Source organism: Miniopterus schreibersii (assembly GCF_964146895.1).
Source record: "Miniopterus schreibersii genome assembly, chromosome: 1".
Taxonomy (NCBI): Eukaryota; Metazoa; Chordata; class Mammalia; order Chiroptera; family Miniopteridae; genus Miniopterus; species Miniopterus schreibersii.
Window position 1 is genome coordinate 26,809,676 of NC_138101.1, and position 22,757 is coordinate 26,832,432.

Consider the following 22,757-nt stretch of genomic DNA (forward strand, 5'->3'; position numbering starts at 1 on the left):
ACGTAGCTTCTTGATGGAAGAATTGGGAAGAGAATCCAGATGTTTCGACTTTTAGTCCACACTCTATCTACTTTCCTACATTGTCTGTTCTCATATAAGGATGTAATAATTTGACTTTAAAAGGTCTTTGATCAAACAGCACATTTACAATACCCCATTCATATTTCTACGAATTACAGAAACATGAGTCCTATGAAGAATCTTGGGAGAGAGATCTTGTTATACTTAAAAATGTGGGAAAGGGGTACTCAGCAGTTACATTCAGATATGAGTGCTTTTGACTTTCCTCTCAGAAACTTGTGTTAAAACTGAATTTCTTTTTTTATTGTTGATTTTAAAGAGAGAGAGAAAGGGAAAGAGAGAGAAAGAGAGACACATCAATGTGTTGTTCCACTTATTTATGCATTCATTGGTTGATTCTTGTATGTGCCCTGACTGGGGATTGAACCTGCAACCTTGGCACATTGGGACGATGCTCTAACCAACTGAGCTACCTGGCCAGGGTCAAAACTGAATATCTTTTAGAGTCCTGATAGTCACATAGTTATCTACCTACATTAATATGTAATTAAATTTGTTAGTGAAGATCTGAAAGGAGAGGTTTTGCATTTGAAAGATTAGGTTTGGGGCATAAAACACGAACTGTTCCAGGCAAGTATCTTGGTGCAAAGAGAACTGATTGCCATTCAGAAAATAAATTAGGTATTAACGGGACTAAGAAAGTATCTCTTAAACAACATTTTCTATCCTATTCCAGAGAAGTTAGAGACTATTTCCTCAAATAAAACATGGGCGCATGGTTGAGGGAGGTGGAGAACACAGGATTCCTGTGCACTAGCTCACACTTGGCCAGCCTCTGTCTGAGTACTTCATGTGCCCTGACGCATTCATTTCTCACTACAGCCCTAAAAGATAAGCGCTAACACTGTCACCCCTAATGCCCAAGTAAGGAAACTGAACCACAGGAAAAGTAAGAGACTTGCCCAAGGTCGCTGAGGTCCTGAGTGTCAGAGCCAGGATTCACACCCAGGCAGATGGACCCAAGCACCCGCTCTATTAACTGCTCTATTACACGTCAATTCTTACTTCAGGAGTGTGTGTTCCAAAGCACAACTCAAGGGTGATTAAGAACTTGATCCACAGAGGGGGCTCTCCCTTCATTCTTCAAACTCCCAGTTAACCTGCACTGAATCAGAACTTGCCAAAGGGGCTAAGGAACACAAGGGCAGGGTAAAGCCGTTTGTCTTTCTGTTCCAGGTGTGAGACAGCCCACAGTAGAGCTACAAGACAAGCGAGGCTTGGCTTTGGCCTACTTCCTTGCCTTTGCGTCTCTGGCCTGGGTCCCAGTCTCTGATACCATCCTGACCCCACTCAAGCACCCCACCTAGACAGCCACCTCCACCAGAGCATTACTTGCTCTTAAACATTTTTCTTCCTTTCCTACCGTAAAAACTACCTTCCCCAAGTGAGCAGCAGATCACAATTAGGTTTTCAAAGGGAAAAGATGAAAATAGCACAGAGTAATTTATAATAAGAGATGGAAACTTAACCGTCCCAAAGGTGTCTGCGTCATTAGAAGATTGGCTGGAGCAAAGGAATCTCTAATTAACGGCATTTCAGATGCCATTTACGGGGCGGGGGGGGGGGGAATGCATCCAACATTGTGGGGTGGGGAGATCACTGCAAAGCTAACACTCGAGGTTCAACTCTCCCAAGTGGTCCTGGGACATTTCCTCACTTCTGAATCCACATAGTTTTGAATCCCTCCACATTTGTTCTCAGAATCCTCTATAGTAAGAGCAATGAAGTTTCATGCAGGGGCCCAGCAGACTGTTTTCTGTTCTAAAGCTGTGTCTCTAACTCAGAAGCTGACATTCTCGTTGACTCTTCCTGTGGTCACTTTTGCGGGAAAGGATGAGTCCACCACCCTAAAACTTTCACGTGGCCAGTCCTCACCATCTGATCTTGTGCCAACAGTTCACACACACCAAGACTCAGTTTCCTCATTTGAAAAGTGAGGGATTTGGAAGAGCTGAGCTCACATGATGCCTTTAGCACTGACATTTTGTAAATCATAATTTACCCTTTAACACAATGCTTCTCAGAGGAGCAATGATAATCCCACCAGCTTTGCTAAATTTCAAAAGGTAACAGACATTTTTTTTTTTTCTCGAGATTGGTTCTGGGAATATATAGAGGCATTAAAATACCATTAGGCCTTCCATTCTAAAAATAGGTCCTAAGAAAAATGTCTAGAGTGTTTCCAAATAGCTCTCTTAAGAGGTGTAACCAACGGAGACCCATAAGCTTTAAATTGCTGGGCCAGGACAAGTGAAATAGTGAGAGAGTATTAATAACTAGCAGCCCTTTCGAACAGGGAGCAAACGAGGAGCCATTTGCTCTTGCTTTACATGACATTCAACGGCCTCTGAGGGGCTGAAGTGTTTTGCTTTCATCACATGGAACAGTGTGGAGAGATAGACCACACTATTTTGGAACATAAGTGTCTATATCTAAGCAACAAGCAGACCGACATCTGAAAACAGTGCTCGGCACAAGCAGGAGTCGGATCTGGCTATCAAATACTATTTTAGAAATGGTGATTATTTTAAATTGATGTGTGAAGTGCAGTTGGTGTCATGCAAAGTCTCTAACATGTTTCAACTAAAGTTCAAGCAGAAAACAAATATATAATTAGTTATACTAGGTAGTGATAGTGAGATTTTTATTGTATTTCCATCAGGAAGGATGTTCTAAAGAGATTTATCTATAAAAAACTCGGATGCCCTAGCCCATCTTGCCCAGTGGTTAGAGCATCGGCCCTGAGACTGAAAGGTCCCGGGTTCGATTTCAGCCAAGAGCATATACCTCACTTGCAGGCTCATTCCCTGGCCCTGGTTGTGGTCAGGGTTCTTGTGGGAGGCAACCAATTGATGTGTCTCTCTCACATCGATGTTTCTCTCTCTCTCTCCCTTCCACTCTCACTGAAAAGCAATGGAAAAAATATCCTCAAGTGAGGATTAAAAAAAAGAACTTGGAGATTTTGCCTAAATATTTTTAAGCATATTTATCTACCAAACGTTTTTAAATTTATGTACCAAAAAAATTACAGATTTTTTTCTTTATTATGCCCTTTTAAACATATCTCCATCCCCCCAAAAAACTTCAGATTTCATCAGCAAAAACAAAATTCTGATAAGACCTAATGTTAAAATTATTGAATAAGCTATAGCTGCAATATAGGCTTATATAAGTAGGAATTTTAAAGTTTTACAAATCGCTTTTTCTAACTTTCAAACTACTTTTTGACCTACAGAAAAGTTACGAAAATAGTACAGAAAGTTTTGACATATTCTGCATCCCAGCTCCCTCAAGGCTAACACCTTACACAACCACAGAAATGATCAGAACCAGGAAATTAACATCGGTACAATATCTTTCACTAAATTAAGGACCTTGTTCAAATATCCCTAACATCTTCATTCAGTATCCCACATCACACTTAATTGTCACTTTTTATGTTTGGCAGAAAAATTGACCTTTAAATATATTAGGAGAGCTCGGGAAAAACCCTTTTCCTTTTTTCCATTAAAAAAAAAAAAAAAAAAAAAGAGTCTTTGTGGCAGGCAGACTCTAAGATGGTCCCCAATAACCCCTGCCTCCTGGTACTCAAGCCCTGCATAAGCCCCTCCCTTTGAGTGTGGGCTGGTCTAGTGACTTGTTTCCAACCAACAATGGAATGTCATTTCCATCATAAATAAGAGTAAGATTGTGATTTCTCTATTGCTAGCAGACTCTCTCCCTTACTAGCTTTGATGAAGCAAATTGCCATATTGGGGAGGCCAACAGCCAGCTGGAAACTGAGGCTCACAGTCCAACAGCTCTTGAAGAACTGAAATTCTTCCAACAATCACATGAGCTGTAAAGTGGATCCTTCCCCAGTCAAGCCTTCAAATAAGACTCCAATCCTGGCCAACACCTTGATTGTACCCATATAACAGACCCTGAAGCAGAGGACCCAGGTAAGTTACTGCCAGATTCCAGATCCACAGAAACTATGAGATAATAGATATGTGCTATTTTAAGCTGCTAAGTGTGCATGCAGTAATGTGCTTTGCAGCAGTGGGTAACTGATATACTTTTCTTTGGTATCTCACTTGGTCAGAGGCAAGCTATTGAGTTAGATGTCTATTCATTGATGAGACTCACACAATCATTTTTTTAAAAACATATTTCTGAATCTGTCTTTGTTAGGCTGAGTTGTTCAGTGAGCAATGTTTACAAAGTCATAATCACCAAGCCAGCGTGGCTTAGTGGTTGAGCGTTGATCTACAAACCAGGAGGTCATGGTTTGATTCCTGGTCAGGGCACATGTCTGGGTTGCAGCCTCGATTCTATCGGGGATCATACAGGAGGCAGCCGATCAATGACTTTCTCTCATCACTGATGTTTCTATCTCTCTCCCTCTCCCTTCCTCTCTCTGAAATCAATAGAACTTAAAAAAAAAAAAAAAAAGTCATAGTCACAGGGGGCTCCTAGAGCTGCAGGCCTTAGTCTTGAGGAGAATGTTAATGCTGGAAGGGTTTTGCAAGATAACTTACCCCTATTTCTTCTTTTTACATTGTGAGAAATCTGAAACTTAAAAAGGAGATCACATAGGCAGTTACTATGACTCCAGTCCACTGCTCCAAAATGCCTCACCTAGCTGGCCTCTCTTCACAAACATGAGCCACATGTAACACAGGGACAAAAGTCTACAAATGACACAGGAGCCTGAATTCATCTCCACTGATGGGAAACACAGAGAAGCAACAGATGGCCTGTTCTCTCTGTGATGGACCAACAACTCCAGCTTTCTATGTCAGCATGTTCTGGTGGCCTTCAGACACCTCATAAGATGGGGTGTAAGAGTGGCCAGAAAGAGGTTTCCTTGGTTCCCACCTTCACTAGACATGGAAGTAGAAAAGTGCTCACGGAAATGTTTGTACATGTCATTGTCTCTCAGATCTGAGGAGAAATAATAGAAGTCAGGCTATTTGGGGGTCAGATCAGTCTGCAACTTTAAAAAACAGGGTCAGTGCAGTCTGCTGGGACAGGTTGCTGTTAGCATCCCAGACTTCAGGAACAAAGGGAAGGGGCAGAAAATAGAACTTACAGAGAGCCACGTGGGGAAGCTGCCTGATAGGAGCCATAGCCTCTCCTAATGGGATGCAAGCAGCCTGGGTAACCTGGCAAAGAAGAAACTAAGGGATCGCTACCCAACCGACTCTCTTCTTACATTCTGATGTCCTGTCGGTGGCTCCATTGGCTGAGCCCCACAGGAAGCAAGAAAGTAGCCATCTGAAAGCCTTCCGACAGAGGAAGGTGGGAAGTGGATATGGGGAGGCCGGTGAGAAACAGGCGGCACACTGCATGCATCACACCCAGCGGGAGCTTAGCAAATACCAGTCAAAGATAAAGTGCGGTGTTGTGCCAGAAATCCTTAAACTCTGGTTCGCTTGAAATCTGTTAGGAGTGCTTCTACCACAGAAATCAGCAAATGCTACAAATGACAGTTTTGTTTTGTTTTGTTTTCAGGGAGCCCGTTACCAGCACACCACTGGATGAATGTATAAATCATGTCATCTCCTACAGAAGGACAGCTGTTTTTATCTCCATTGAAAGGAAAATTACTGTCTTGCACTTCTTGAACCAGATCAAGGCATTATGTCGGTGTTAATTCATTATCTCCCAGCACCACTGCCCCTTTGACATGCATGATTTTGTTGGTGGTAATATCATCTACCCAAGTGCTCAAATCCCAAAACCTTTGCTTCACCCTCAACCCCACCATTTATGTGAAATTAATCATGAAGTACTGCTAATTTTACTTCCTCAAACATCCTCAAATCCATTTGTTCTCTCCCCGTTTTATATTCTAGTAAAATTAAACTAGTTGTAGCTTCATTAACAGACAGTAGATCTAGGCTAATTCTCTACCTGAAATGCCTTCTTTTTCCACCTTTTCCACATGACAAACTTCTATTCATCCTCTAAAATCCAATTCAACTGTTATTGCCCCCCTGGAAGTAGCCTTTTCTAATAGTGCCAGATGAAAAGAGTTCTTCCTTCCTCTCTGTGTTACTTCCACACCTTGTAAACTGATCACATTGTACAGCCATTTTATTATTTTCCTTTCTGATTCCCTATTATGCTGAGTCTCTTGAAGTCAAAATTGTGTGTTTTTCATCTCTACATCCCCCACATCAAATGGTACGCCTGGTACATTGTGGGTGCTAATAAGTGTATCCACAAATAATAATAAATAAATCGATAACTTTCTAGCACCCTTGTTGAATGAGCTGATGTCTGAAGCTGAGAGGGATCTCCCTCAAGCTCTGAATGTGCGTGGCAATACCATCTACCCCTCCCTTACGTCTACGCCCTCAACACTAATATCTGAGCCAACAGTATCTGCTTACAGGACCGATTCCATCAGGCCGTCTTTCCCACTTAGGTCAGTGACCACAGGACATTCAGAATATCTGGGTCTCCCTCACCTTCTAGATGACTCTATCCTGATGGATCAAATGTAATCTCAGTGAGGTATTCTTGAACAACACTCTGCTTAAAATTGCATCTCTTGCCACCATTCTCTGACTCTCCCAAAGCCTCCTTGCTGGATTATTTTCCATTGCTCTTACCACTATCTGATCTACATTATTTATTTATTTATTTGCTACCTATTTATTTGCTCATTGCCTATGTAATTTCTCCTTCCAATGTAATATAAGCTCCATGAGGTCAAGAATTCTTGTCTGTTTTATCTGTTGCTGTATCCCTAGTGTGTACAGTCATCAGCCCATAAATATTTATTAGAGAAATGAATGAATCACATTCAGAGGGTAATTTGGTGGCCTGCTTGGAATTAAGCTATCAGTAGCAAGGCCGGGAGCAGAGCCATCACTATCTAACTGCCAACTTCCTGGGCTGCATAAGAGCTCACACTGTCCCAGCTCACCTGATCCCCTCCCTATCAGGTCAGCAAATTCTACACGTGCTATTCAGTCTTGAAATAATTCCCATGTAAGAGGAAAATGTCAGTAAAATTGCTATGGATGAAAACCCTACAATTAAATGTCTCACTTAGAGGCCAAGAGCAGGGTGTCACCCTTAAAATAGAGAAACTTGAGGAAATACCAACAGATAAACACAGCTTAAATTAAGATGGGTGTGAATGATGTAAAACCACACAACCACCCCTGAAAGAGAATATAAAATTCTATACCCTTCTAACCGGCATGAACCTGGTTCTCATTACTACTTGGCATACTCACCAGGGCCCATGGGATACAGGATTAACAAATCACCAAAGAAACTTGCAATTGTTAAATTCTTTTTGCAGCTGTTTTGATTTTTGCACATCATGAAATGGCACCTTTAATACAGATTTTTGAATGAATTGAATCACAAGTATTGAATCTAAATTCCAGCCACATCCACATAATACCAAGGAATTATTGAGCTGAAAAGTCAACAAACTAATTCACTGAGCTTGAGACACTGTGAGTGACATGACAAGGCATGTTCAGAAAGACTTGAGCTGTCATGGCCTGATTCTCTAGCTTTACATCTTTGTAAAATAAAAGTGACATGAGTTATCTGACTTTATATTACCCACATGTGGAGCCATTTTGGCTCATAAAATGGAACCTTACTTATCACTGATATTTTATGTATACTGCCAAAATGCATTTTCAATCTGTGTTGCCTGAGGCTGAAAAGCAACTATGATGTAACCGGCCACCTAAACAGCGAGGTGGCCAGCACTGGCGTGGCTAAGTGACTGCTGTTGCCCTGGCCGGGTGGCTCATTGGTTGGATCATTGTCCCACACACCAAAAGGTTGCGGGTCTGCTCCCAGGTCAGGGAGCGTAAGGGAGGCAACCAATTGATGTTTCTCTCTCACATCAATGTTATGCTCTCTCTTTCCCTTCCTCCCTCTCTAAAATCAATAAACATATTCTCAGGTGAGGATTAAAAATAATAATAATTAGAAATAATAATAAAAGACCCCTGTTTCCAGGGTAGCAGGTAAAATCAGGGAAGGAAGTGGCAAATGACTTTCAGAATAGTTAGTTGGTGATAGCAACTAAGCTTATCTTTTTTCTTTGCCTACTGATGTATATTATTTTTTAAAAATTATGATTATAAAAAAATTTTAATTCTGTAATGCTTGCATTTATTCCCAAATGTGCCACTGCAGAGTTCTTGGGACATAAATAAAAGCTTTAGTAAAATGAATTAGCAGTATGTAATTAATCTCCATTTAGAAAAAAAAGAATAAAGCTTATGTTGACTTTATATAACTTCTGAAATCTTCAAAAAATGTTTTAAATCAAACTCTATTTCCCAACTTGCTTTTTAGATGATTTCGGGGTTGCATTTACATGGGAGATGGGCACATGCCGTCTTGTAAAATAACATATTTAAGAACACAGTAAGCCTTCTAAAATGACATTATAAGTGGACAAATTTGTTACTTTTTCATTAAAACATTATCAGTAAAATTCAACTCAAAAATAGTGTGGCAATATAATATTATATGCGGTAGTAGAAATTGTGAGTATAAATTGGATGGTGAGGGACAGGGCTTTACAATTCTCACATAGCAAATAGCTTTTAAAAATTCATTCCAATAACAACTTTGGCGCCTATGTGGATTACTCAGCTCAAAGCCATCTCAGTATTATGGCCATTTTAGTAATATGATGGAGTCACAAGAGGAAAAACGTATCAATTGTGTGTTTGAAATGACAGGAAACTTTTACAGTAACTTTAAATAATGAGAACTGAAACGCAGGATCGTTTTTCCAGGAAACTCGGCTGCTTCTAAAAGGATGTTTAGGGCATTTATAAGAAATTAACAAACTGTGCCTTCTGAAAAGGAAATTTTAAATATCTCTTGTTTCTTTTAACATATTTTTTCTTCTTGCCTAGTGGCTGAACCAAAAATATGCCTCGAACTTTTATTTACCTATCAGGATTTTAGCAAAAGCAAAAGTTCAAAAGATGAACCTACAGCGAATGGAAGATAGCAACATAGCAGAGTTCCAGTCCTGATTTATTATCAGAGTTTTAGAATCAAAACTCACAGAATTAAGGGTGAGAAACAGGGTGACAGTGGGACAGATATTGACAGGTCAGAAGTTCTATTTTCCACCATAAACTGTTTAACTCTGAGCACGAGCCAAGGCACCCAGGATACACAGGTGTTCCAAGTAGATAATTTAGCACCTCCCCAAGGTGATACACTTTAAATATTTGTTTAACATTTATTTAGGTGAAAACCCGAGAGTCAAATGGAGAGAAAGGGGGCTTTGGACGGGAGGGTCCCCACTGGCAAACACCAGGTGGCAAAACCGAAGTCCTGCAGTGAATTCAGCCCGTCCTTTCGGAAGGCAGTTGGGTGACCATCGGTTGTTACTAGATACTCTCCATGGGCGTGAAGACATAGATACTCTCCATGGGCATGAAGACAGCCCACCACAAAGCCCCCGCTGGATCCTCTCATTATTATTCCCAGTGCAAATGTAAAGTATCCTTGAGAAAAGTTATGGTAAATTTAATTCCTCTTTTTTTTAATGCTCACCCGAGGACATATTTTCCATTGATTCTGGTAAGACACAGAGGGAGAGGGAAAGAGAGAGAGAAGCATCTCTTCTATTGGTTGCCTCCTGCGCATGTAATCGAACCCACAACCTGAGCATGTGCCCTGACCAGGAATCGAACCCTCAGCCTTCGGTGCACGGGATGACTTTCCAACCAGCTAAGCCCACAGGCCAGGGCTACTCTTTTTTCCATAAGTGTTTAGAACTCCCTCAAACAAGTGCAATGGGCCACTACAAATGGACCTGCCCTTTAATTCAACAAAAAACTAATTTAGCAAAAGATGCTAGATTCTTTGTTGAAATGTCTCCAGTAAGTTCTCAATAGTTGGTTTCATTACCTCCAATGATAATAACTCATCATTTCCTGAGACAACAATTCCACATGTAGACAAATTTATTACCCAAAAGGTTCTTACTTTTGTTAAATGAGAATTTATTTCTCTGTGACTTTCAATTATTGGTTCCATCTTGGCCCCGTGGAAACATACAGAAAAGGTGTGCCCCCTCTTCCAGGCCAGGCCAGAAGCGTTTGAGGATGTTCGCAGTGCATCCCGGGCTCCCACCCCCAGGTTCCTCAGCTGTTCTTTACATGGACAGATTCGAATCGTGATCCTGGTCATTATTCTCTGGACACTTTATAAGTGTTTTGCTTCTGCTCTTTATCTAAACCTTAAGTCTAAGGTTTTCAACTACTGTTGACCTGTAAAGTCTTTTTAACTGAGTGCGTGTAGTCAATACTAAAAAGAAAGTGCTGAGCCCCAGGCCAATCCTCAGAAATAATTCAGTGCTTCCTCATGTATTAGGTCCAGGATTTAGACAGCTTGAAAAGAGCAAGTTACTATATTTCAGCTGGTTGTTCTGCCATCTGAAGCTCACTCAGAAAGAAGCTAAATCATTTCTGGGAATACCATCTAACTCCATTTAAAATTGTTATTCGCTTTATATGTATAAAATTTGATTTATACGTGAACTTTCAGGACCATGTGAATTACAGTAAGCAACGTACAACAACAGCTGACATATTTTGAACCCCCATTTACCTAGACATTTAGAAGGGCTCCCTAAATGATGAGTTTATTTACTTATTCATTCCTATAAATATTTATTGAGCACCTACTATGTGTGGGGCACCGTTCTGAACACCGGGTACAGAATGATGTACAAAGTCAAGCTCTGCCACTGTGGAGTGTATAAAGTAAGACCGACGACATACACAGAGCAAAAAGAGACACAGCCAGGCAGCAATGAAAGAGAGCAGGGCAGCCAGCGAGGGTAGTCAGAGGAGGTTTCTCTGCAGAGATGTCTTCTGAGCAGAGGGCTTAGCGGGAGGGATAGATCCTTAAAGGTAAAGGGAACAACATGTGCAATTGAAATGAGAAAGTTGGCATTTCTGAGAAACAGAAAGATCACTGCAGCTGGGGCAGAGCTGATGACACTAGGGGAGCAGGGAAGGCTTCCAAACCATTAGCTTGTAATCTATATCCAATGGAAAGCCCTAGAAAGAGTAGAGGCAGGGGAATGACATCATCTAATTTGTGGGGGTTTCTAAACCCCCACCCTAGGACATGTTTTTATTGATTTTTGAGAGAGAGGAAGGGAGACGGAGAGAGAGAGAAACATAGGCTGTTGCCTCCCATGCTCACCCTGACTAGGGATCAGACCCACACCCTGGGCTTATGCCCTGACTGGGAATCAAACCCGCGACCTTTCGGTGTCTGGGATGCTGCTCCAACCAACCGAGCCACACCAGCCAGAGCTAATTTGTATTTTTAAATGATCACTTTGGCAGCTAAGTAGAAAATTAATTAGAAGGTGGGAAGAGTGAGAAAAATATGTAAATCTTGCATCTCTGAAAGAGGAGATGAAGTTTATACCCTCCCAGAAACTCACGCACCATCCCTGAGTCCTACAGCAATAACAGTACTTACTATTCACAGAGAAGTTACTGTGTACCAGACAGTGTAGACCACGTATGAGCACCTTATGTAAGCCATGTTTAATACACACAAACTCTATGAAGTGGGTATGATCAGTATCCAACGGAGATGAAGAAACTGAGGGTCAGAAAGGCTAATGAAAGTTCCCAAGGTCTTATAACTGACAACTGGCAGAGCTATAAGGAATCAGGTTTCATCTGCCCCTAGTTTTTCAAGCACATTCTCTGCAGTCACCAGATAAATTCTCTAATCTCCAATGAACATACTTATTTGGAAAAAAGTATAGGGCTTTTGAAAAGATCACTTGAAGAAACGCATTTGACCCTCCTAGCAATCCTACATGGATCAAGTACAGTACAGAGATATAATCTTTAATCTCTAGTCGTGTGGCTATATAAAATTTTTATTTATTTCCACAGATTTTAAGAATTTCTGCTAAGGAGCCAGCAGCAAAGCAACACCCCAGAGGGGAAAATCAATAGCAAAACACGTCAAGTGTTTAATGTTAAGGCCTCATTTCATGAGCAGAGTTTCTCTGCAAAGAATTAGAAGATGTGAGGAGGGTGATGACAATCAGCAGGGTCTCCTGGGTGTCTTCTAGAAGCAAAGCCAAAGCTGGATGTTCCAGGCCAAATTAACCCCCCTCCAAGCTTTGATCAAGTTATGCACCTGTTACTTAACAAGGTGAGAAAGGGTGATGGTTACTCATCCAAATAATGGGGCTGCAACACCTGCTTCCTCTTTCAGACGCAGACACCTCCAGTGTACCTGTGCATCAGGCCATCTAGAAACCTTTGTTCTCCTGGCCCGGGAATTATGAATTTCTCTCCAGCTACTTGCTGATATTTCTAAGCTACTCCTTCTATCCCACATGGTTTTAGGGTTACCCAGATGGTTTATCAGCTAAATCTCCATATTTTGAGCTACATTTCACTGAATCCATATAAAGTATACTCTATTTCAATTAGCCTGTTATATAGTGCATGACACACACGTTTATTAAAGTGCAACCTAGTCTAAAATGGACACTGTTAAAGTTCACTGTTATATGATGTAGTTTTAATGAGTATCTGAGGTCTCAAAGGAATCAAGTTAAAAACTATATGATTTAGGCATCCCACTCTATCTTTTTAAGTTAATTTTTAAATGTTATCAAGTAGCTATTTTTTCTAGGATGGAATATAAGCAATTTTTTGTTATTTGAATAGTAGAGAAAATTAATATAAAAGTATTCACTGTAGTGTAATATAAGAAAAATATGTTCAACTTTAGAATTATTTTCCATAATATGTTTTACTTTTTTCAAACTTATTGTGCTTATTGAATTTAGCTTGTAGGTCCTGTGCACATGATAAGTGATAGTAGGAAGTAATTGGTCTGAAAGTGTAATTATACAATTAAATGTGATGATAAATGTAATAACAGAAAATAGCATGAGTCCCTGAAAAATATCTGAAAACCGACTATAAATTATTACCCATTATAACAGAAATTGGAAAACTCTCACATGAGAGCACTTCTTAGGACAAACCAGGTCAGGAGAAAAACAAATTTTACCTAAGAGTGCCCTGAAGACTGTGAGCCACTTACCTAGAATTTTGCAACTAATTTAATTGAGAGCTGAGACTGAATTACAATAACGATGATCAAAGTGAAATAAGCGTCTCCTGGAAGCCGAAAGCTCTCTCTTTCATTGTCTTGTTTGTGCACACGCCAGTCCACAGGAAAGTAAAGCAAAGAGATGTAAGTGAAATTGTTTGAAATTCAGGAGAAATGGAATTAGAATCCAGCTCTAGCAGCCTTGAGTATTCTACCTAAATTTCTTTTAATCCATATAGTATTCTATGTTTATTTTCCAATCTTTCAATACTTAGCATATGTTATAAATACTTTTTGTGTCCTCAATTTTATCAGTACTTCCCCTTCTTTTCAATCCACTATGTGATAACTATTACTGACATCTATTGAGCTGTTTCTAAAAGCCAGGCACTATTCCAAACTCTCTGTCATTTAAACCTAACGTGAACTTCGTAAAGTAAATACAACTGTTATCTCCATTTTACAGATGAAAAGTCTCAGGCATGTGGCTCCATCGCCTGCTTTCTCAGCCACTGCAGTATGGTCAATGGTGGCCCCAAAAAGATATGTCCATGTCCTAACCCTGGGAACCTTGAATGCGACCTTATTTGGTAAAAAGGTCATTGTGGATGTCATTAAGTTAAGGACCTTGAGAAGATGAGATCATCTTAGGTTAATACTATACCCAATGACAAGTGCCCCCATAAGAGACAGAAGAGAAGACACAAATGCAGAAGGGAAGGCCATGTGAGGATGGAGACTGGAGCCAGAGCCAGAGACTTCCTTGGCATGTGGCTGCAAGTCAAGGAAGGCCTGAAACCACCAGAGGCTGACAAAGGAAGGAAGGGAGTCACTCAGCCCCCATCCTGAAATCCCCAGAGGGGCCATGGCTCTGCCAGATCTTGGACTTACAGCTTGTAGAAATGTGAGAGAATACATTTCTGTGGTGGAAGCCACCCAGCTGTAGTCATTTGTTCTGGCAGCCCTAGGAAATGAATTCGACCACCCTGCCATACTGCCATCATTCTAGGGACATAAGGGGCCCCCTCACTACCATCTATACTCTCACCCCTGGAAAGACCTAACAGAGCCTCTCTGTTACCATGAAGGCACCCTCTACAGACAGTGCTTTCCAGCAAAACTTTCCTGAATGCTGTGCCTGCTAATAGTTCTTTACTTACTTCTACAGTCCAGAATCTACTACTTCTATTCTAACTAGTATTTAGTCTATGGCAATGCAGGCTTTTTCCAGTTCAAATAATAAATGGCTTTGCCTACTGAAAGTTATCTTTTACGCACTAATTAAATTAGTACACATAACATGCAATCTACTTGCACTTGAAAATGCAATTCATTCTAACATTACTATTCTGAAAACTTCCTAACATTTCAATTCAGATAATAATTGTGATTATTATTTTAACATATGCTTTTAAAATGAATACTTAGTATGTCAGATATTCCCTGACATGCTCTTCATTGATTTACCTTTATTGAAAATTATTTCTAACCCTATTTGATATAGTCTCAGTCCCTCTGCATCAACCCTTCGCCCTCCTCGCCCTGCTCTGAGCTCCAGTGTTGACCATGAAACTCACCAAGCATCTCACTAATACCTGATTTAAACGATGAGATATGAGGCTTGTGAGCTGATGATATTTAGATGAGATTTTTGGATCTTATCTATTGAGCTCCCATTCATTGCCTACAGTTGCGCGATGGTTGTTGGTGAGTTCAGTGGTGGGAGGCCCTGGCAGATGGAAGGGCAGGAGGAGAGTGAGGTCAGGGTATCTATTCCTTCTCTCTGCAGTCCTCTGGTTGGGGTCGCAGCACTTGGCCTGTCGGGAGACCCCCCGACCCACCCATACCTAGAACTCCCTCCCGGTGCTGCCCACGCTCTTCCCCTTTCAAGCCCCGAGTGGTGGAACTGCATCCACTTATTATGGGGCCCTGGTGCCTCCCATCAGTTATTTGTTCTCTTAAGCCAACCACACCTCCATAAATAGTCCCTTCAATAAACGCTTTTCCATCACCCCTTTGAGGATGCTGTCTCTGCCAGTCCCTCCCTGAAATAGCTACTATCACAGCTGATAGCATCAATCTAACATACTGAATAATTTCTTCCCATTAATAAAATTATTCCAGGTTTTCAAAACATTTCCAGTTTAAAAGAATTACAACTGGCTATGACTGGTGTGGGGCTGTTGTGGGTATTTTCCTCCTTCAACAACAACAACAAAATGTGGTAGCTTGGGGTAATTTTGTTCCTCTCAGACACTTTTGCTGCAACTGACTCATCACGGAATGATTTTGGTTCCAAAATACCTGTCATCACCATCACTGACGCACTCGGGGAAGGCAAGGCTACAGCCAAAAAGCATGATATACTGATAGCAGCCGAAGCGATGGAGGTACATGAAGAACTTGAGGAACTTCTCCACATCCATGTCTTTCACCATGGGGGCGGGAGAGGCTGGCGTGGTGTGGTAGGGCAACATCTGACAGTGGCTGTGGGTGATGTTCACGCAGGCACCTGGGAAGTCAGGATAATTCCATTTAGGAGCAGACACATCGGAATTACAGGTTTACAAATTCATTTGATATGAAAGGTCAATGTGTTCATAAAGTAAAATATATTATATAAATAAAACTGATTATACAGGCTGTCCCAAAAAACTATTTACCATAAGGAGATGACATCCAAGGAATGCTGAATCCTTGCCGTGGATTGTATATTATTGGCTATTAATGTTTATAAGTTCATTTAAAAAACACTCAGTAATGGGCAGTTTTACTTGAATTGTCTTATTTATGATATACAGAAAATTTCATGTTTTAAATATGAGTTTTTCTGAGCAGAATTATATTCATGTAAACAATCAACAATCGGTTGAAAAGATGGTAAAAAGAGAAACCACTGGGAATCCAAACAGTAGACACCCAGTAGTCATTTCCCGAGTGAATGAGGCAATGAAATGGAACAAAGTCTTCACACGAAAGGGTTTCTTATTAAACAAGATGGAAGCAGATATGAAAAGGCCAGATGAGACCTGAGGGCACTAGTGTTGAGGGCTCATGCTGCTATTGTTTTCAATCATCTGTTCCCTAGAGTGTCCCAGGGCCTAGGGAGTCATCCTGTCCTGTCCCCTCCACAGACTGAGTCCTACCTTGGACTCCGCTCTGGACTCTCCTGCAGCAGGTGAAAGAACAAGAGGAGGAGCCGCCCTGCCTTTCTCCTAAAAGGTGCACGGTCTGGGTCTCATGGACTTTACTGCTGCACTTTACATCCCCGTGACTACTGGGTAACTACCAATCTGTACTTCTCAGTCCCTTCACCTTTTCCACCCAGGGGACTGGAACTATTGGGGGAGCACTTTGTTTAAAAAAAAAAAAAAAAAAGGTAAAAATGTTACTCAGGTGATTTTTAAAACAAGCTATAAGAGATGAATAATTTTAATTTAATAAAATATAACTATTTGACTTTGAGCTACCTTCCTAAAATATTTTTGTTAGGTAACTTTCATGTGTTTTAAATAAAAAATAAGAATTGAAAGTGATTTTAAAAATAAAAGCTGTATGTCCTGTTATCCTCACGCATGCTCTGCTGCTCCTAGCACGAGGCCACCATACGCAGGAAAGAAAGGGAAATGTGCTGACAAAGTAAAAGGCTCGGGAAAGATGAACGGAAAGACCTGGGCGCTAGAAGGCTGCAGGGCTCCGAGGGGAGTGGGGTGAAGACAAGGGTTGCAGCTGCCAAGAGTGGGAGCAGATACTCTAACTGTCAAAGCGACAGCTCGCTCACTCCAAGGAGAGGAAGAGAAGCCAGGAGGCTGCACTGAGCCTGGGTCCAAACCCCGGCACCCACAGGCGGTGTGACCTTGGGGAAATTACTTCACCTGTATAACCACCTAATCTGTAGAGTCAATTTAATACTAATGTTAATCATAGGGCTGTCAATGGAGATAAAGGACTTAAGACAATGCCTTCATACTGCTGATGTTCAAGAAAAACATACAATTCAGAGAGAGGAGAGGTTGAGATAAATTTACTTTGCTACAAAAGCTGAAATAAACCAAGTTGTCTCTAATATAAAAGATATTTAAATTTCATTTCCAGTTACCGTTTTATAGTAAATATAAACCAATTTAAAGATTAAGAAATAGATAACAGATCCTGGAGTGCCTTCTAGGTGGCAGGGTGTTTGCCAGGTACTTTTTATACAGCCCTTTATTTAACCCTCCCACACCAATGTGGAAATGCTCTTCTTATTCCCATTTTACAGATGATGACGCAGATTCAATGAGGGTAAGAAAGGATTCAAGGTTACACACATTTTAAGTTGTAGAGTTGAAAATGAAACCAGGTCTTTCTGATCCCGAAGGCTATTTTTTCCTACTGTGTCATTCTGCCAAATGTACTATTTCATTTTAAAAACTGTAAAGTTCCTTCATCCATTGTAAAATATTTTAATGAACCTTTTTTGATTCCAGCAATAGATGGCTTCCCCAAGATTTGTAAAAGCTACACTTTCTCAAAGAAAACAATGCATCTGCTGTTAAAAATGGGTTACCCATCCTCAGCCGGGGACAATTAGGATTGGGCACGCTCAGTGTCCATTCCTGGCTGTACTACACAGTCAGCCCAGGTCAGGACGACATCAGCAGAGTGGAATAATGAAGTTCATTCTTCATTCTAGATAACTCACACTAAAAGTGACATTTTGCCAGAATGATTTCGGGAAAAAACAATCTGAAAAGATACCGTGTTCTTTGGAAGGTCTGTAAGAGGGTTACAGAGAGATAAGAAGGAACAGAGAGCTAAAGACAGGGCCTCCTCTGGCTTCTTAACTAACTCTGTAAACATCTTTGAATCCAAACATGGTAACTTTTATTTCTCATAAGAGAAATAAAGGAGACGAAAGTAAGACATATTTTCTTACTGAGTCATTTGTGACATTTATAAGTCTTTACATAGACAAGGCATAGGAAAGCCAATGTCTTGCTAATTTGTGCAGAAATAAAAATGTAAGTCCCTAGTGTAATGCGGTGTAAATTACCAGAGTTAAATAAGAGTAAGCTATGCTTGCCAGAAGAATCATGACATTTGGGTTTTAATATTTTCTATATATTTTCATATATTCCACACTTAACATTTTTAATGCAACCTCAAGTCTCTTGTGAAAGTCTCTGGCCAAGCTTCCGCCTTTCACATCCTACACATATCTATGTGTGTCATTCTCTCATTCATATCCGTACCACTTGGTTCTAAGATGATTAAATGTTAGCTAAAGCCTCATAGCCTGATGTAATTCATTCATTCAACAAATATGTAGTGTGGCAAGGTCGTAACACAGTGAGGGGTCAATATTTTATTGTAAATTAATTATTCACATTCCACAGAACTAAACAAGATGTAATATTTCAACTGACACATCTTTATCTATCAGTCGCTTTTCATTAATTTTAAAAGAACTACACATCTTGTCCCCATGTAATTATCTATCCTAGAACTATGAGTGATTGACTATTAACAATAATTCAAACCTGTATGGCATTTTCAAGTTTGTAAAACATCTTTCCCATACATAGTATGGTGGTTCCACCATCTGATTCAAATCCTGCCTTTATCATTCTATCTTTGTGTAGCCTCTGAGAAGTTACCAGATTTCTCTGTTTATCAGTTTCCTATCTGCAAAATGGGGACAACAATATCTGTGCTATAGGGTTATTGTGAGGATTAAATGACTTTTACGCAATGCCTAACGCTGGCACATGCAACAAGTTCTAACAGTTTCTGCTGCGATTATCTTCTTGTGACCCATGAAAACTCTGTGAAGTAGGCATGAGAGATATTTGTACCCATGTTATGTAGGTAGGAAAACTGAGGCAGAGACATTAACATTTTGTTCTGCCTATTTCCTCTGAATTCCATGAAGAATTCTTTGGCAGAGGGAATTACTAATACATGGAAGAGCAAAATTCAAAGTTTCATTAATTAGTTTTGCTTATTTGCAAAATAAAACACTGCTGGGTATTACTTTTTTCATAATTTTTTTAAAAAAATATGTTTTTATTGATTTCAGAGAGAGGAAGCGAGAGGGAGAGAGAGCGATGGAAGCATCAATGATGAGAGAGTCATTGATCAGCTGCCTCCTGCACGCCCCCTACTGGGGATTGAGCCACAACCCGGGCATGTGCCCTGACCGGGAATCGAACCGCGACCTCCTGGATCATAGGTTGATGCTCAACCGCTGAGCCACGCTGGCTGGGTGGTGTTACTTTTTTAAAAAAATACTCAGTAAGTGTTTACTAACATTCAACAAGGCGGCAGCAGAGCATTTCACCATGTGCAGAGTCCTGCTCGGGGCCCGTGCGCCCACACAGGCCAGCGAGCTTATGAAGCTGGCCAATGATTAGAGAAGGCGTCCTCCCTCCAGGAACCTCTGTTCCTCTCCACACAGGAATATCTGAGCAGCAGTCCCAGGGTTTCTCTATAACATTTGGTAAGAACTAAAGTTGACCAGTTTAAGAGCTGGTAGGGACCCTGATTCAGTCAGAAGGCTTCTGCCCTTTTCATGTGACATTAAAGTGTCAGAGGCAGAGATAACCAAACACACAAGCATCCCTGGCTTTGCCTACCCATTCAAAACTGCATTCCAAAAGTGCCTCTCCCTGGGAAACCAGATGCATCTGCACACCGCATTCAGCTCCAGCTTGGAGACTCACACATTCCTCCAGGGAAACTGCCCACACTTGGAACTGCTGAGGAGCCCATGCCCTGCCCTTGTACGCAGCCACTTCTCTCCCAAATTTAGCCAAGAGAGAAAAAGCACGGTCTAATGCCAGGTCCCAACTATTTTGCTAAAATGTTTGCTGCTTATGCCTGCTTCTAAATTATAGTGTACATAGTAAGGCCAATCCATTGTGAGTCAGTCATTTTGAGTCTTTGATACATAGGGAGTTTCTCAGGAAAATATTAATGGCTATCCTATATCTCTACTGTGGATAGATTAGAGGAATTTGATCAAATTGTAACTGCAGACACTTGTTGGGCATTAAGAAAAGCGTTTCTTCTAGATCAAGAAGACACTAACAGGAAATTCTGAAATACTTTTCTCCTACGTGTTACCAACTATAGTAGATGATGTCAATTCACTTGTCAGATGAATGAATGAATGAATGAATGAATGAAGGACTCTATGAAACCTGGCCCTGAACTATATAAATCCTGAAACTTCCCCATTCCTGCCATTTTCAAGTTAGGGTGGAAATGGAAGTAACTGGAATAGAGGGCTCTGTGATAACAAAAAGCTAAAAAAGAGAAACATGGGAACCTTAAACATGGAAGTGAATTATAAAGGGTGGGGGAAAGTAGGTTTATAGTTGTGGGTATGTGTAAAAAGAGTTTATTCTTGTATTATTATTTATTGTATTATTTCCCATATGAACAACTGTAAGCCTACTTTTGCTACGCCCTATAGAGCTGGAATAGCAAAGAGCTGAAGTCAAAATTAGTGACCCTGCCCCAGGCTTGAACAGGGCAGACACACTGCTCACCCAGAGAGGGGGAGACCTGCAGGGTGCTGTGGGAGGCACGGGATACCCAACACAAAAAGCCCAAGAGTAGATGTCAAATCAACTTTGTTTCTGGGGACATTGTAACTCTTCCTACAACTGGAAAATTTTGGAATATGTATTTTAATGATAATTAGATATTTAATATAGGATTTAACATATTGCTCCATAAAGCCTTCGCTTTCTCCACGTGATTTCTTTAAACTATGAAGTACAATATTTTAGTTAAAAACTAGCTATTATTAAAATTCCTCTGTGTAAACAGTACAGCGAGTAGCCCAACTCTCAATTATGAGAGCAAGTTTAAACTCTACTACAAGAAGCACTAGGAAAAAAATGCTTTAAAAAGAGACTCTGAGAAAATTGATAAAATGTTGATAAACTGAGAGAGGGCATATGGACATTCATTGTGCAATTCTCTCTACTTTAGTGTGTGATCCAAAGTTTCTGTGTAATTTTTTTAAAGATAGGATTCTGAAATTTTGTGGACTAAACCAAAAGCCAACTCATTATAAACACTTAGAAATATTTTGCAAAACAAAACAAACTTCCTTTAAGAAAACAATTAAACTCTCCATAAAGAAAATGAAATCTTAACATTCCAGAAATGCTGAGTGAAAACATTCAGTCCATAACATTCCACCCCCGGCCCCCTCAATCCATGTCCTTATCACAGGCAAAACACATTCATTCATTCCAACAGCCCCGGAAGATGCTCATTCCAGCATCTAATCTAAAGTCTGAAGTCCAGAGTCTCATCTAAATGTCACCTAACTCATTATGGGTGAGACTCAAGGTACAATTCACTCAGAAGCAAAATTCTCATGTGATTCCAAAATATAATGGTGGCACAGGCATAGAACAGACAGCGCCATTCCAAAAGGGAGAAATAGGAAAGAAGGAAGGGTTGGTGGGTCCCTACTTGGACACTGATAGTGCTACTGTGTCACCACCCCCACCCCACCCCTGCCTCGAATAATGGGCTTCACTGCCTCTCATGATTGCCTGTAACATGGCCACTTGGCTAATCCCCAAACTCTAGATCAAGCAAAGAGTTTTGATTTAAGGTCTTCATTTCTTCCCCATGACAACCCTCCCACATTATTTATTTTTAAAATGTTTTGTTGGCTTTAAAGGACACATGATACGGTAACATAGTCACTGTGGCTTAACAGCCATCAGGTCATCATAAGTCAGTCTCCAGAAATTCACATGCTAAGGCCATTGTCCAGTGCACATTTACAAACATATAACCCAAGCAGAAACAAACTCTCAGTGCTTGATTAATTAATAAACAATGGAAGAATAGTTCCAAAGCGGGAATTGTAGAATTCTAGACCTCCCACTTCCTGAGGTGATAAAATTCTCATTAATACCTACAAAAGCAAGGCTGGCTTTCCCATAAAATTGAAAACTAAAGCCTCTGTTCGATTTATCTAAGTTATCTATAATTATTGAAGACAATTATATCATAGGTACCTTTTTAAATCTAAGAATGAAAAAAACATAATCTGATTAAAAATGGAAACTCCAGGCCACCCTTTAAATGAAAATTTACTTTTATAATTGTCAATAAAACTTTATAATAGGTCATGTTTTCTTTCATCTCTGTAACCTCTCTTATAGAATTTCTCAATTATAAATAATATGTTCATCTCTCCCAGTAATTACTTGGCTACTTAGGGACAGGATTTCTATCTGACCCATCCTTATAATCTACATACATAGCCAAACCTCAGTGCTTGGTACCCAATAAGTAGCTGATGATGAATGAATGGTGCTTCCCAGAATATTAACCTAAGCTCTTAGAAAATGACATGTCTCATAAAGCCTGGAAGGGTATATAAGTACCCTAATGAGTTTGCACCAATTAATATAATTATAAACAAATACTGCAAGTCATCAAGGCAAATACCACATGTAAATATCCGGTTAATGATGCAAAGCAGCAAAATAGAATAATAAAATATGTCAACACTAAAAGACAAGGAATGGTTTGCATCAACTGTGAATTGATGC

General features: G+C 40.3%; 1 protein-coding gene across 3 annotated transcripts in view; it reads right to left on the reverse strand.

Annotated features, from left to right (window-relative positions):
• Positions 1-22,757, reverse strand: part of CORIN (corin, serine peptidase) — a 179,065-nt gene that overhangs the window by 108,513 nt on the left and 47,795 nt on the right. For all 3 annotated transcript variants that reach the window (XM_081139845.1, XM_081139846.1, XM_081139847.1), the window contains exon 4: positions 15,490-15,697. In XM_081139845.1, coding sequence (XP_080995971.1) covers positions 15,490-15,697 — 208 coding nt within the window. The remainder of the gene's footprint in view (positions 1-15,489; positions 15,698-22,757) is intronic.